General features: G+C 37.0%; 1 protein-coding gene and 2 pseudogenes across 1 annotated transcript in view; 2 read left to right on the top strand and 1 right to left on the bottom strand.

Moving 5' to 3' along the window:
• SLC26A4 (solute carrier family 26 member 4) overlaps nucleotides 1–15,128 on the top strand; it is a 77,501-nt gene that overhangs the window by 28,353 nt on the left and 34,020 nt on the right. Inside the window, exons 15-19 of the mRNA XM_025041930.1 lie at nucleotides 687–782; nucleotides 1,398–1,628; nucleotides 4,552–4,606; nucleotides 5,721–5,863; nucleotides 8,598–8,681. Of these exons, the coding sequence (XP_024897698.1) occupies nucleotides 687–782; nucleotides 1,398–1,628; nucleotides 4,552–4,606; nucleotides 5,721–5,863; nucleotides 8,598–8,681 (609 nt within the window). The remainder of the gene's footprint in view (nucleotides 1–686; nucleotides 783–1,397; nucleotides 1,629–4,551; nucleotides 4,607–5,720; nucleotides 5,864–8,597; nucleotides 8,682–15,128) is intronic.
• Nucleotides 8,322–8,437, top strand: LOC112473613 (annotated as a pseudogene).
• On the bottom strand, nucleotides 13,913–14,031 carry LOC112473598 (annotated as a pseudogene).

The following is a 15,128-nucleotide window of genomic DNA, read 5'->3' as shown; positions in this document are numbered from 1 at the left end:
TGCCTCTAGACAGAGTTTGAGTAAATTCCAAGTGAATAGTATGGACAGTATGTGTTAAGAGTTCATAGAAGAGAACAATCCACGTCAGTTGGACTCATCAAGCTTTATGTGGCAGTTGGGCAAAAGGAATGAAATTATATCCGGTATTTGAGAACTATGTAAGATGAGAGGAAAAGGTAGAAATATGTATTGGGGGATGATTGCCCAGTTGGAGTAAAGGGTTAAAAAGTATAAGTGGAACATGGAAGCAGGAAAATCTGGTCTAGAATTCTACTCCATGCCTCAAAATTGGGTTTTGCCTCTAGATCAGTGTTTTACCTAGTGAGTTCTAGGGTGAACTGGTTCAGGGGCATATTCATAGATTTTGCAATTAAAAAGAAAAAAAGGCTCTGTGATGTCAAGGAAATTTGGAAAACATAGTCTTAAAGCTAAAAAAGATATTTTTGTTGCTGTTTTGTTTTTCACGGTCTTGGAATCTTTAATATGCTACTGTCTTCCTTGCATCTCTCAGGTGGGTGAGATAGGGTGGCCTGGTGGAGGAGACCTCCAGCAGACCTCAGAATTTCTTATTTGGCAGAATGTCTCAAGGAGTAGTATCACTTGAGAAATACCTTTCCAGGTAGCAATTGCCATTAATGAACATTAGGAAACAGATGTTTTTAGTAACCTGATATTTATTTTCAAAGGTTGGGTTTGATGCCATTAGAGTGTACAATAAGAGGCTGAAAGCATTGAGGAAAATACAGAAACTCATCAAAAAAGGTCAATTAAGAGCAACAAAGGTGAGGCAACATCTTTCATATCCCCCTTAAATTCTTTCCTTTCTCAGGTGAAAATGAAATCAGTTAGATAGTCTAAAATTAAATCTATCCCTTTTGGTACCCAGATATGTACAGGCAGATGACATACATTTGTCAGAGAATGGCTGAGTTGTTCTTTTAGGCAAGAGGGTATGGGACAAAATAAATTAAATCAGCAGAGTTCCTTGGAAACACAGGGTGTGATTATTATTTTTTTTAATCATGAAATAAACCTTATTTTTACTGAAAGGAACAAAACAAGTGCTAATTTAATGCCTGAAAATTGTAATAGAAGGCAGTAAGTTCATAACCTTTTAGAACTATTACCTTTTATTCAGACTTTCCTGCCAATGTGTCTCTTGGCCAAGTTCCATAATCTTCCAGAAATCAAGTTTCCTGGCTCCTCTGCTCTTCTATTTTTCTTCCTAGAGAACATCAAAGTTTGGACTGAGGTGAACCTCATTCCTTAAGAGTTCTTCCCCTTGATGTTTTGCTTACCAAGGAACAGTGTGCAGGACTTTTAAGTAATTTGAAATGAATTGTTGAAAGACATCCCAAGTCATTGGCAATTAAGGTGGCAGTATTTTCTTTGTTTAGAATGGTATTATAAGTGATGCTGGTACAACGAATAATGCTTTTGAGCCTGATGAAGATATTGAGGATCCAGAAGAACTTGATATCCCAACCAAGGAAATAGAGTTTCAAGTGGATTGGAATTCTGAGATTCCAGTGAAAGTGAATGTTCCCAAAGTGCCAATCCATAGCCTTGTGCTTGACGGTGGAGCTGTATCTTTCTTGGATGTTGTTGGAGTAAGATCATTGCGAGTGGTAAGGTTCTGGTGTTTTAATTATAGATTTGGAGCTTTGGCAATAGTAAAATGATATGGGTTGCCCAGTCTTGCAGAAAGATGATTGATTGCATGGGCACTGTAATTTTTCTATGGGAATGCTTTTGCAATAGATTGTCATATTTTAAAGCACAGGCTATGGAGCCAGACTATCTGGGGTTGAATCCTGGCTCTACCACTTGCTGTAGTGTGAGTATGGGCAAGTTGCTTAATCTATCTGTACCTCAATTTCTTCATCTGTAATATGAGGATAATGATGGGACCTACTTCATAGGTTTTTTTTTTGAAGATTATATATGTGTATGTGTGTATATGTATATATTTATATGGTTTAGAAGAGCATCTGGCACACAATGATCTCTCAGCAAATATTAATATTTATTATGTTTTGTTTTCCCGAGAATATGTAGATAATGGAATATAAGAAGGAAAAATGGGCAAAAGTTTATGTTAAGCATTATGTTTTTATTTGTTATGTGAACAGTAGCAGAATGAGGAATACCAAGTACATGGTAGGACTGGAAAAGACACATATTATTAAGAGGTTAGAGCATCTGGGAAGTCAAAGGGTTGAGAAGCCTGTAGGACAGAAACATTCATAATATCAGACACAAGTTATGCAAGCTCGAGTTCAGTCTTTCAGCAAATACATGTGAAATGCCTAATATGTGCCAAGCACTTAGCCGGGCACAAGAGACAAAGGATGAAGTAGTCATAGTGCTTATCCTTATGGGACTAAGCATTCTAGAGGGAAAGGTAAACATTAAGTAATCTTTTAAATAACAACTATACCAAGTGCTCCAAAGCAGACTAACTAGGGTACCGACTTGACCAGGAATGTCAAGTTTAGGTAAAGCTTCAGGTAAGTATCAAGAAAATCAGGCAAAAAAGTAAGCAGGTTCAAGGCATCAACAATGAGATGTAATAATATGAAACTGACCCTTATCTGAGGTTTAGCTTAGCTGGGGCTTCTTGGCTACCTTTCCAAGGGCAGGAAATGATTCCAGGGTGAGGGGAATTAGCAGGTAAAGTGGAAGAGAGATATTTGACTAAGGAGTGTGAGAAAATGCTGACAGTCTCTCTTCCAGTTCTCTTAGTAGACCTGGTTATTAGCTTATCTGAGAACATACTCTTGTTCTTCATCGTGCATTTCACTCTAGGCATTGGCGCAAATGCATTGTAGATTGTGTTGGCCAAAGTGTTTAATGAATTACTTTTGAGAAGAGTCTTAATGTTTAATGCCAAAATATTTTCCACACCTAACAAATAATTGATTTCAAGTGCTGTAATGACATTTATGAAAACTCCAAACTTTATATTTGCATAGAGGTCTTGACCTTTCCTCCTCTTCCTCCTCCTCCTCCTCCTCCTCTTCTTCTTCTCCTCCTCCTCCTCCTCTTCTTCTTCTCCCTCCCCCTCTCCCCACTCCTCCTCCTCTTCTTCCTCCTCTTCCTCTTCCTTCTTCTTCTTCTCTTCCTTCCTCCTTCCTCTTCTTCTTCTTCTATTTCAATTTAACCCAGCATATTTATTGAGCACATTCTCTGTGCCAATACTGAATGTGCCAGTACTGTTTTAGGTGCTGGAATTAAAGTGATGAAAAAGGTAGATATGGACTGACCTTGGGTAATTAGATAATTTATCATCTAACCCGGGACACTTTTGAGAATGAAAGTGAGCACTATTAGTTGTGCTGAGTGAACTGGTCAGCTATTGTCATAATAATGCTGCATAATACCACCCAAAAGCAAGCAGCTTACAACAGTCATTAATGTATCTTGCTCATGTGTCTGTAGGTTGAGTGGAAAAGCTCTGCTTCAGGCTGAAGGTTGGCTGGGCTTGGTTCCAGGCTTCAGGTTATGTACAGGTTTCCACAGGTCTGCACATTCCCTTTAGATCGGAAGCCACCCGGGGCATGTCCTCACACAGTGAATCGCAAGAGCACAAGCAAAGAAGTGGAAACACAGTACCTCTTAAAGCATCACTGACATCATATCTGCTAGTGTTCTAGTAGCCAAAGAAACCCCACAGCCAAGCACAAACCCATGTTGCCAGGAAGTATACTCTTTCTTAAGGGGAGAGGAGTTAACATTTGCTGAATAGCAATCTAACCCACCACAGTGAGACAACAGGTATAAACCAGGACTGTTCCAGGACCGTTCCAGCTGGACCTGTGGTCTACCCTAGTCTAATATGGGGTTTATGATCTAGCAGGGAAGACAGATAATGTGTAGTTAATTGTAAGTGTGATATGGGTTACAATAAGGCATATGGATTGTGAAGTTCTATTTTATTATTGCCCATAGGTCTTGTATTTTGAATTTTGATATTAAACTTTTCATTCTGAGATAATCGCGATTCCCATGAAGTTGTAAAATATAATACAGAGAGATCCTCTGTAACCCTTACTGACTTTCTCCCAATGCTGATATCTTACAAAACTATTGTACATAATCACAATCAGGATACTGACACTGATACAGTCAAAACACAGAGCCCTTGGTCCCTTTTTACACTCGGAATCTGGTGGTCACCTATCTGCACCCATATATCTTCCACTCAAAGATATAGACTCGTACTCTTGTCTCTGATCTGCAGGGGTTATATTAGGAAGCCGCCTGTACTCCCTTCTTTTCTTCCTTCCACAAATATTTACTAAGCACCTTTGTGCTATTGAGTGCTGCACTACTGAGCACTGGATGTTGCCACATCCTGAGATAACAGTCTTTTTATCCCTAATCATATCTTCACTGTAGGTTGAAAACATCTGTTGTTTTCTGATAATGAACTTTCATCAAAGTCCTGATTAACCATGAAAATACTGAAGTTTCTCCTGAGCAAGTAGCTGAATGCTACTAAATTATGGACAGATAAAGTTACTCAAATTTTCCTTTTAAAATTTTTAGATCGTCAAAGAATTCCAAAGAATTGATGTAAATGTGTACTTTGCATCGCTTCAAGGTAAATGCGCATGTGGATGTATCTATCTATAAGACTTATCCCTAAGTCCTTTCTCCTACCTTGGAATGTAGCTACATCATGACCAAAACCTTTAAAAAAATATATTTTTTTATTGTGATAAAAAATGTATAATAAAATTTGCCATGTTCGTCACATTCAAGTATACAATTAATTCAGTGGCATTAAATACACTTACAATGTTGTGCAACCATCACAACTGTCTATTTCCAAAATTTTTCATCTCCACAAACAGAAACTCTACTCATTCACTGAGGGCCTTTTTGAACCTAAAAAAGGTATTACTTCCAATTTGTGCCATAGAACTGGTAATGCATGGAAACCTACGTCCTGACAGCAGTGCTGGTCAATGGGGAAGAATTATGATGGGAGGGCAGAGCTGGAGATGACTTAGACCCCTTAAAACTGGAGGATCCTCCAGGGTATGATTCTGTGTCTGTCTATGTATACGTGTGTAGGAAAATACTAGTGCTTAGGCTGAGTTCTCTAGAAGCAGAGACTGGGATAAGGATTCTTATATAAGTGATTTATTGAGAGAGTGAAATCTGGAAAAATTCATGAAGGAGTGAGGGGAGCAGGACAGGGCAGGGGAAGAAGCTGAACAAAGATATGGTTGCAAAAGTCTACTGTAGCCTGATTTCACAAGGAGCACACAATGGGAAGAGCACCAGAGGGTTATTCCTTTTTGATGCCAGTGAGCTGGCCTTTTTACCCCCATATCAGTCCGTCAGTGGCTGTAGGCCGCCCAAGAGTGAGAATGTAACCTCCCAGGTCTTTTCAGGTGAGGTAGCTCCCAAAGGCCCAGGAAAGTTCTCCAGAGAAGGCCACAGCTGTGAACCATTAGCAGCCAAGCTCACAGCAGCTGGAGGATGGGACCCTGACAAAAGGGACCTGGTCAGGAACCAAGGCTGTTTACTACAATCAGTTATGGTAAACCATGCCATGTGCCACCAGAAAACAAACTCCGGTTAGAGCACGGGCACATTTTTGAAATGAGAAAAAGGAATTAAAAGGAGATGCTACAGAAGCTTAGTATTGGTTGATATTACAAAAATATCTTTTCCTAGAGGCTAAACATTCTCTCTTTCTTTTGAAGATCATGTGATAGAAAAGCTGGAGAAATGTGGTTTTTTTAATGATAACAGAAAGGACATATTCTTTTTGACTGTCCATGATGCCGTCCTCCATGCACAGAACCAAGTGAAATCCCGAGAGATTCAAGATTCCATTTTAGAAACGGTAAACGTCTAACTTTTCTACATATGCATCTTTCCTAAACCATTATTTCTGTAAATGACAAAAATTCCATAAACTTAGGTTTGAATCCCAGCCTAGTGAGATGTTAAGCCATCTGCTTAACTTCTCAGAGCCTTAGTTTTCTAATCAGTAAAATGGGAGTAAAACATTTCTTTCACTTGGTAGATATGAAGACTAAATATGACAATTTATAGGAAAGCACCCAGGAGAACCTAGTGCATATTAGTTCTATAATACGTGGGTTTTCTAGTAAAAATAGGCATTAACTATAGTGCCTTTTCACAATATAGGCCCTGAATCTTAGGTCTTCTGAGATTTGTATATACAAATGCAATTTAAATTCTTAGCAATCTAGAAACTCTTCATTATAAATGCCTTTAAATAAGATCTATTAGGTCATAAGTGATCTTTGAAAAAGAAAAGTAATTAAAAGCCATGAATCAGCCCAGAGTTAATTATCCCCCACAAAATAGAATAGATGCAGATTTCTTATGGGCCTCTTTCTTTTGTCAGTTAGCCAGGAGAGTTGAGCAGTCTGGGCTGGGCCTACTGGTCGGCCTAGTACAAGAACTTCTTCTCTTATGGGCCTTCCCATAGTGAATTTGGGAAACTAAATACCTATAAAAATAACAACAAATAATTATTATACCAGTGACATAGTCTTATATTTTAAATTGCTTCCCTTTTTTCTAAAATTAGGGTAAGTAGATTCATATCCTAAAGTGGAAGTTAATGTCTGAAGTAAAACTAATTTAGAAAACAATAGTACATTATTCTTTTCACCTGTTTTTAGTGGGGAGCTTGCTCTGCTTAATGTTGCTGGAGAAAATACTAGTCCCAAATACGAAGATCTGGATCTTACATTAAAAAAGAAAAGTAGTAAAACCACAAATCTAAAAAAAAAAAAAGAAAAGAAAAAAAGCTACATGCAAGATGCTCATCTTTGAAAACTCATAAACCTTTATCTTAAAATTCTCTAACCCATAGGTAACAATAAAGCAGGATCATAAAAGTATTTTAAAAAGACCCTACATTAAAAGTAAAATAGAACCAAGATGTCAAGTATGCTCTCAACATGAAAACAGTTATTTTGTTATTTGTTCACATCCTATCTGATCCAGGATCTCAGATCCCATGAATGTCACAAAAACCACTAACCAAGAGTGCACTACCAGCTTTAGACTCAACCTTGTTTGTAATCAGGGAGGCATTGTGAGTGGCCAGGATGGATTTTTTGACCCTGAACAAATGTCAGACTGAGTATAACTGAGTGTTCATATTATATACTTACAGCTTCACTGGATAGTGGGTTGAGCACTACTGTGGCCTGTCAGGTCAGGAACCTTACACTCCTTGTACCTCCAGTATCTAGCACTAAGCCCTGTATAGCACATGTATAGTAAATGGTGATAACATGCATCTGTAGTAATTTCCTTTTCTTTAGGAAGGGTAACTTGTGTATTATGGATATTGTGGCTGCAGTGATATGACCCTCTCCTTATCCCCTTATATGATCACCACGAGAACTATCCCAGGACTGGCTTACCTGTAGTTATACCTATCTTCTTGCCTCCCTATTATGTCTGACTATTTGCACAGAGACTAAAGTCTCTAATCCATTTCCACAACAGCAAAGATAATTGGATTATTTATTTTTGAGATGAATAGTACTTAAAAAGCTCTTTGAAATATCACTCTTATCTTGACATACATTTGGAGTTACTTTGGAAGTATCCTTTTTTATGCATAAAACAAAGCCCAAATTGTTATTGGCTTCCTCTGTGTAGAAGCTACTGCAGAACTTTCTTGAACAAACAACTTGGTCCTTAGGTGTTGCTTTCCATCTCTAATAAAATTAATTTCTGTCGAATTTAACTTGGACTGTTTATTGTCATCAGTCACAAGCCTATTCAGTGTGTTCTCAGTGCTATACTAGGTACTTTTAGTTTAGCCATTGAAATAAAAACACTATTGACTGTTGAATCAGGCAGATAGGTGACTCATTAAGAGGTATACACCTCAGAAGTTGGGGAAGAGCTGAAAAGGAGGTTAGATAGTGAGGAACTACACCAGTTCAATTTGAATGTGAAAAATGGTACAGGGAAAAATCTAAGTGAGAAATATAAAAGGACAAGAAAGTTGAAAAGAGGACGTGGTTCCTTAGTGTAGCAGTTAGCACGTCTGCTTTACACGCAGAAAGTCCTGAGTTCATGACACAGTGGAGCCATGGTCCATGGTCTACGGCCATGCCACCCTGAACAAGCCCGATGTCTGATCTCGGAAGCTAAGCAGGCTCGGGCCTGGTTAGTACTTGGATGGGAGACCACCTAGGAAGACCAAAAGTTGAAAAGAGGACGTGGTTCCTTAGTGTAGCAGTTAGCACGTCTGCTTTACACGCAGAAAGTCCTGAGTTCATGACACAGTGGAGCCATGGTCCATGGTCTACGGCCATGCCACCCTGAACAAGCCCGATGTCTGATCTCGGAAGCTAAGCAGGCTCGGGCCTGGTTAGTACTTGGATGGGAGACCACCTAGGAAGACCAGGTGCTGTAGGCATAAATAATAATAAAAAAGAAAGCTGAAAAGGATTTTGAAGTAATGTAGATTATTATAGATAAGAAGCACCAGCAGCGTTTCAAGTCATTTTCAGTGGAGTATCAGGTGTGTTAATGCTATTATATTTCCAATAGATATTTTCTGTGTTCTCTTTGTCAAGATCTCCCTCATGCAGGACCATAAGGATCCTCTTGAGTTAATGGAAGCAGAGATGATTGAAGAAGAACTTAATGTCGAGGATGAGGTATGAGTATTATATTCTTTCAAAGAAAATAATTTGGATTAAATCTTGAATAAATAGAATAATACATGTAGTGACTATGTCAGATACAAACTATTCAGAGAAAATATTTTTTGAAAAATACCAAAAGGATGGTTCATAGAAAGGAAAAAATGGAAAACAAGAATTCTTCCTTGAAGACATTAAGAACTTGGGGACTGTCTGCCTCAGGCATGTGGGCATGATCAGTGATGGGAAGCAGCCAACACACTCGTCCTGATTTTATACCTAAGCCTCCAAATACTTTCTATTCCAGAGACCTAAGGGATAGAGGAAAGGTGAAGGAAGAGAATTTCTCACCTGGGAGTTTCATAAGATTCGGAATATTATGTGAGGAATAAGAAACTCATGACCTTTCTTTATCTGACCGATAATGGCTTAGAAAAGACTGATTCTGTGTATTTCTGATACACTTGGGGCTGAAACTTGTAGTTAATTTGTGGCTCCACCACTGACCGAAATGGGACTAACAAAAGAAGATCATAGAATTTTAAAGTTGAAAGATGTCTTAGAAATCAAGTAATCCCACGTTCTAGCCCATGCAGAAATCTCTCCAACACCATGCCTGAGGATGTTCACGCAGCTTTTGTGTGAACATTTCCAGACTTTGGCAACTAGAAGCTCTTCCAGGTAGTTTGTTGCATGGTTAGAAGTCTCCAAGTGTTAGTTGTGCTTACAAAACAAGATTCAGCCTTTCTCTGATAACCATGCTGTGGAGTGAGATCTGCCTTCTCTAGCAACATGAGCTGTACCACTGAACAGCCTTTAAATGTTGGAGAGTAGCTCTCATGTTTCCACTAGACTCTACTCCAGGTGGGACTCCTCCATTTCCCTTTACCATTCCTCATAGACACAAAATTTGTCAATGCTTCTCTGGACAAAAAGAGGACACAAAACCCTTGACAGGATCAGGGCAGCATGGAGATTATGCGACCATGACCTACCTTGATCTCATCAAGATATTTCTATTACTGTGACTTAAAAATGTGTTTATTTTCATAATAGCTACATCAAAATCTTTGCTTCTGTTGAGCAGGGGTCAACAAAAAATTTGGCCATTTTCACACAAACTGTTGTCCAACTGGGCTCCCCATTTATATTTATGTCATTGGTTTTGACCCTAGAAATATGTAGGACTATACATATTTCTGATAGATTATATCTCGTTTGTTCCTGTTTATTAACATCCTTTTGAATTCTGAATCTATCATCCAGCATATTAACTATGCACCCCCACTGGTGTCATGTGCAACTCTGATAAGCATGCTGCCTTTGCCTTATTCCAGGTACTGATAAAAATGTTGGAAAGCATAACATTCAAACCCCTACGATAAAATCAGGCAGTGAAGATGACAGGCAGAGAAGACCTTTGTGGAGGAAATACACTGCTAGGGTGAAAATCAGAGGTCCTGCATCTTAACCTGCCAGCTTAGTGTTCCCAGCAATGTCATCATTGGGCTGTATAGTCTTTCCAGCTTTAGAAGTTTATGATTATGGGTAATAGGGCTGACTTAGTTGAGTAAAAACTCATATATCAATATTGAAACTTAAGAAGTTGCCACATTAGAGTGAAATAAGTCAGACAGAGAAAGATAGATACCATATGATTTCACTTATACGTGGTATCTAAGGAACAAAAAGAACTAATCAAAAACAGACTCACAAATATAGTGGACAATTTGGTGACAGAGGGGAGGGGGGTTGGGAGGCTGGGAGAATGGGGTGAAGGGTTAAAGAAGTACAAATCAGTAGTTGATAGTTGGGCACGGGGAGCATGGTAGAGGGAATGCAGTTAGCATTAATATGATGGCTAAGTGGAGGGCCAGGGGAGGGAGGGAGCAATTGCAGGGGTCGTTTTATGAACATTGTAGATGTCTAACCAATGTACTGTATATTTGAAATTAATTTAAATAAATTTATAAAAAAAAACAGACAAAAAGAAGTTACCACATTATAAAAGTATTTTTTCTTTTCTTTTTCTTTCTTTCTTTCTTTTTTATTTCTCTCTCCTTCCTTCCTTCCTCCCCTCCCCCTCTTTTTCCCTTCCTTCCTTCCTTCCTTCCTTCCTTCCTTCCTTCTTTCCTTCTTTCCTTCCTTCCTTCCTATTTTTATGGTGACATATGGTTAACGAAATCTAATAACTTTCAGCTGTACATTTTAACAATAAGGCATATGCATATTTACACTGGGTGTTCACCACCATAGTTAGATTTCTTTCTGTCACCACATATTTGAGTCCCTTTACCCTGTCTACCTCTGCCCTCCCACCTCCCCCCTACCCTCTGGTAACCACAAGTCTATTGTCTATGTCCATGAGTCTCTGTTTGTATGTCCTGTTCATTTGTTGCTTTTAGGTTTATATCCCACATATAAGTGATATCATGCGATTTTTAACTTTTTCTGTCTGACTTATTTCGCTTAGCATGGTTTATAAAAGTATTTTTGATTGCCACGTAAAAGGATCATTCATGTAGGATTCCTGTAGGTAGTGTGGCAGAATAGCAAAGTGGTTTTAAGGACATGGATTTCAGAATTAGATGGATTTGAATGTGAACCCTGATTCTACTTCTTAATGGTTGTGTAGCCTAGGGGAAATTATTTATTTTGTCTTCATGTTAGCTTCTTCATGTAAAATATAAACAACATACTTCAACGAGTTGTGAAAATTAAAGGATGCATAAAGTAAGTGCTCAACGAATAGTGATTATTGCTTTTAAATGAATCTAATTAAAGTATGATGAGTTACAAAAATTTTAGTCTGCTTTTATTATGATGATATACACCTAAATGAGTAAACATAAGCAACTGACACTATCAAAACATACTTGTGAAAAAAGATAATGTAGATTTAAGGCGAATGCAGTTGTATTAACACTTTGCTTTCCCTTTGCCTCCACAGGCTATGCGTAGACTTGCTTCCTGAAGGTGGGCTTGGGTGGTCACTATAAGCAAGGACTGCAAGGCAAAATTTAACTACCAATGTAATTCTATGCAAGCATTTTCTGCATTGACTATTCCTATGGACTAGAAACACTCATTCTTTTTCCATTAGATTTTTAAAAAATTTTGATTTTTAAAAACCACTTATCCATTGAAAGAGAAGCACTTAAGATTGTTTCTAGGCTTTATTTATAAAATACATAGTTTACCTCTAAAATGTGCAAAATGGTGATGAGAGTTATCCAAGCAATTTAGCAATTTCTAGGATCTGCTGGTGTTATATTGCTGCACCCTGCACCCCCGTGGCAGAGTTGCTGACAGTTTCCGTGGGCTCTGGGGTACCTCTGCTCAGTTGTGGTAAGTGTGATGCAACAGCCTCTGTGGGCAGGTGAGTCGGGAATGATTATCATAAAGAAAAATCTATTTCTGACTGGCCTTGATAGCCATGAGGTCCACTGATCACAGTAAGGGCACACTGAGTAGACGTTGAAACGTAATTGTTAGTGCATTTATCAATAAAAGTGTTCAAAAATCACTTTTGGTAAATACATCAAAAAAGTTTTTTAAATACAAACTTGGTTAGTACTTAATAGTGAATGTTATATGTGACTGTATGTGTAACCAGAATTCAGAAGCAAGGAAATGGTTCACTTAAGAGCTACAGAACTAGGCCGATATATTTTAGAAACATTGATTTAGAGAAATGAAGCAATAAGATTATTGTGGTTTATAGAAGTCATTTTGATATAACCATGGATCACAATTAGATCAAGTAAAGTATATGAAAGACTGTCTCTAGCTTAAAAATGCAATTTTAACAAGTTTATAGGGATGATCGTTGTGTAGAGGTACATAAAGATACAGACAATTTAAAATCTAACACAAAAATTGTGTTATTTTGAACAAAAAATAATTTTGATATGTTTAGAAGACTGTGGTGATTAAAACAAGTTTATATTTTTCTCTAAAATTTTAGCAGTATGTAAAGTTAAGTGACCTTTTAACTGAATTCTGATCACCTTTCCGAAAAAATCTAAAAACTAAACAGCTTAAATATAATTCTATGTTTAAATCGAGTTTTTTTAGACAAAACATTCTAAATGAACTCAATAGCAAAAGAAAAAATTGGTTGGGAATATATACATTGAAAATGTATAGGTTTTTAAAAATCCATATTTTAAGCCAGAAAATATTTTATATCTTTTATTTTTACTTAAACTTTTCTGACTGCCAACAATTTTCTAGATATTATATGTAATATACAGGCTGTGGTCCTGTGAACTATTCTCATATATTTCATGCTGGAATGAATGAAATTGTACTTCATTTCTAGAGAAAAATAAACACTGAGGTCCCCAACTGAGACTATGTCTTGCGTGGTTGAGAATTATATTATACCTTTGACACAGATATGTGAAACTGTCAAATGTGTTTGGCTATCTGAAGGCAGCAAATACCAAAGTTACCCCTTATAATAAGACCAGAGTTTTGCAAAATCCTGCATCCATTTGCGACTATATAAGATCACAGTCTATTTAACTTGTTTCTCAAGCGCACTCTAGGAATATTGTCTCTTCTATGCATTTTTTGAATAATAAGCACACTTTTAATGCTGTATAGCCAATGAGAATTTTACTTGAAATTAAAGTTGTCTTTTGTTATGTTTTAACCTACATGATAAGAATCCAATGTTGTATGAATTTCAGTAACAAATGAAAAAATCACATCATGTACATTTGGAAATATTTGTACATATTTTTATGAAATGTAAAGTTACCTTTTAAACTACTCTGATGTATCCTCTCTAAAAAAAAACTATTAAATATAATAAAGAATGCTACCTTGTAAGTTTGTCATTACTCTTTTCACTCATTGGTTTGATGTATTCTTTATAATTCTACTTCCATCTTTCATATGTGCAATTTCTTTTATCATGTTATAAAGACACTTTAATATTCATTTAAATAACTCAAACAGATTGCCTTTGGCTAATGGCAAATTATAATAAACATGCATTTTCCAAGTTAAAAAAAAAAGACTTATCAGTGAAATAAGCAATGTTACAAATATCTCAATTAAATCTTGTAATTCTTACCCAAATATTTCCAGCTTATTATGTATGATGATTTTCATGATTTCATTTATTTATTTATTTATTTATTTATTTATTTAATTTTAGGCAATGGCAACCCTCGGTTGACCTCACAGATTGCAAAGACCTTGTCAGCTTACAATCCCTTATTTTTTATATTTTACGCCTACAGTACCTGGTCTTCCTAGGCGGTCTCCCATCCAAGTACTAACCAGGCCTGACCCTGCTTAGCTTCCGAGATCAGATGGAATTGGGCTTGTTCAGGGTGGCATGGCCGTAGGATTTTCATTATTTTAAGCAAACTTTTCCTGTTGGTACAACATATATATCAAAGGGATACACAACATGGTGTACTGCTTGAAGAATTTTCACAAAACAAGCGCACCAGTGTAGCTAGCACCTGACCAATAAATAGAACATAACCAGCACCCCAGAAGCCCTCTCATGCACCCTCCTCTTATTTGCTCCAAAAGGTAATTACTGTCCTGACTTCTAATATTTGTTTTTTGAACTTCATATAAATAAAATTAAACAAGTTATTTTCCCCCTTGTCTTTTAAGTCTGTCTTAACATCACAATCATGAGATTTATCATGTTGCATATAACAATCACTTTTTCACTGCTGTATAGTATTCCATTGTCCGAATTTACCACCAATTTATCCATCCTACAATCTGGACATTTAAGTTGTTTCTAGTTTGGCTTTCATGAATAGTGCTGCTATGAACATTCTTGTTCATTTTTTTGGTGAACATATGCACACAATTCTGTGTAGTATATACCTGGGAGCAGAGTTGCTGAGGTCATATACGTATAATCTGTTTCAGTACATATCTAGTATCTACAACAGACTGTTTTCTAACCTTTGCACCAATTTATACTTCTGTCACATGTGAGTTAGAGTTTCAGTTTCTGCACATTTTTGTCAATAGTGGGTCTGTGTCTTTTTCGTTTGAGCTGTTCTTGTAGGTGTGAAGCAATATCACACTGGTTTTAATTTGCATGTCGCTGATGACTAAAGAAGTTGAGCATTTTCTCAGATGTTCATTATCATTGCAAATCCTCTTTTGTGAATTGTCTGCACAAGTCATTTGCCTATTTTTCTTTTTGGTTAGCTGCCTTTTTAAAATTTTATTTTATTATTATTATTATATTTTTGGTTAAGCCTTTGAGCCTTGCTTTATTTTTATTTTTTTAATTTTTAATTAAGTTTATTGGGGTAACACGGGTTAATATACTTATATAATTTTCAAGTGTACATTATCATTTGACATCTGTATATTCTATTGTGTCTTTACAACCCAAGTTCCAGTTTCCTTCAGCTACCATATGTTTGATCCCCTTAACCCTTTTCATCCTCACCCTAACCCCCTATATGT

This window comes from Pteropus alecto, unplaced genomic scaffold, assembly GCF_000325575.1.
Source record: "Pteropus alecto unplaced genomic scaffold, ASM32557v1 scaffold109, whole genome shotgun sequence".
In the NCBI taxonomy this organism is placed as follows: Eukaryota; Metazoa; Chordata; class Mammalia; order Chiroptera; family Pteropodidae; genus Pteropus; species Pteropus alecto.
This window is presented reverse-complemented; position numbering and strand designations above follow the sequence as displayed.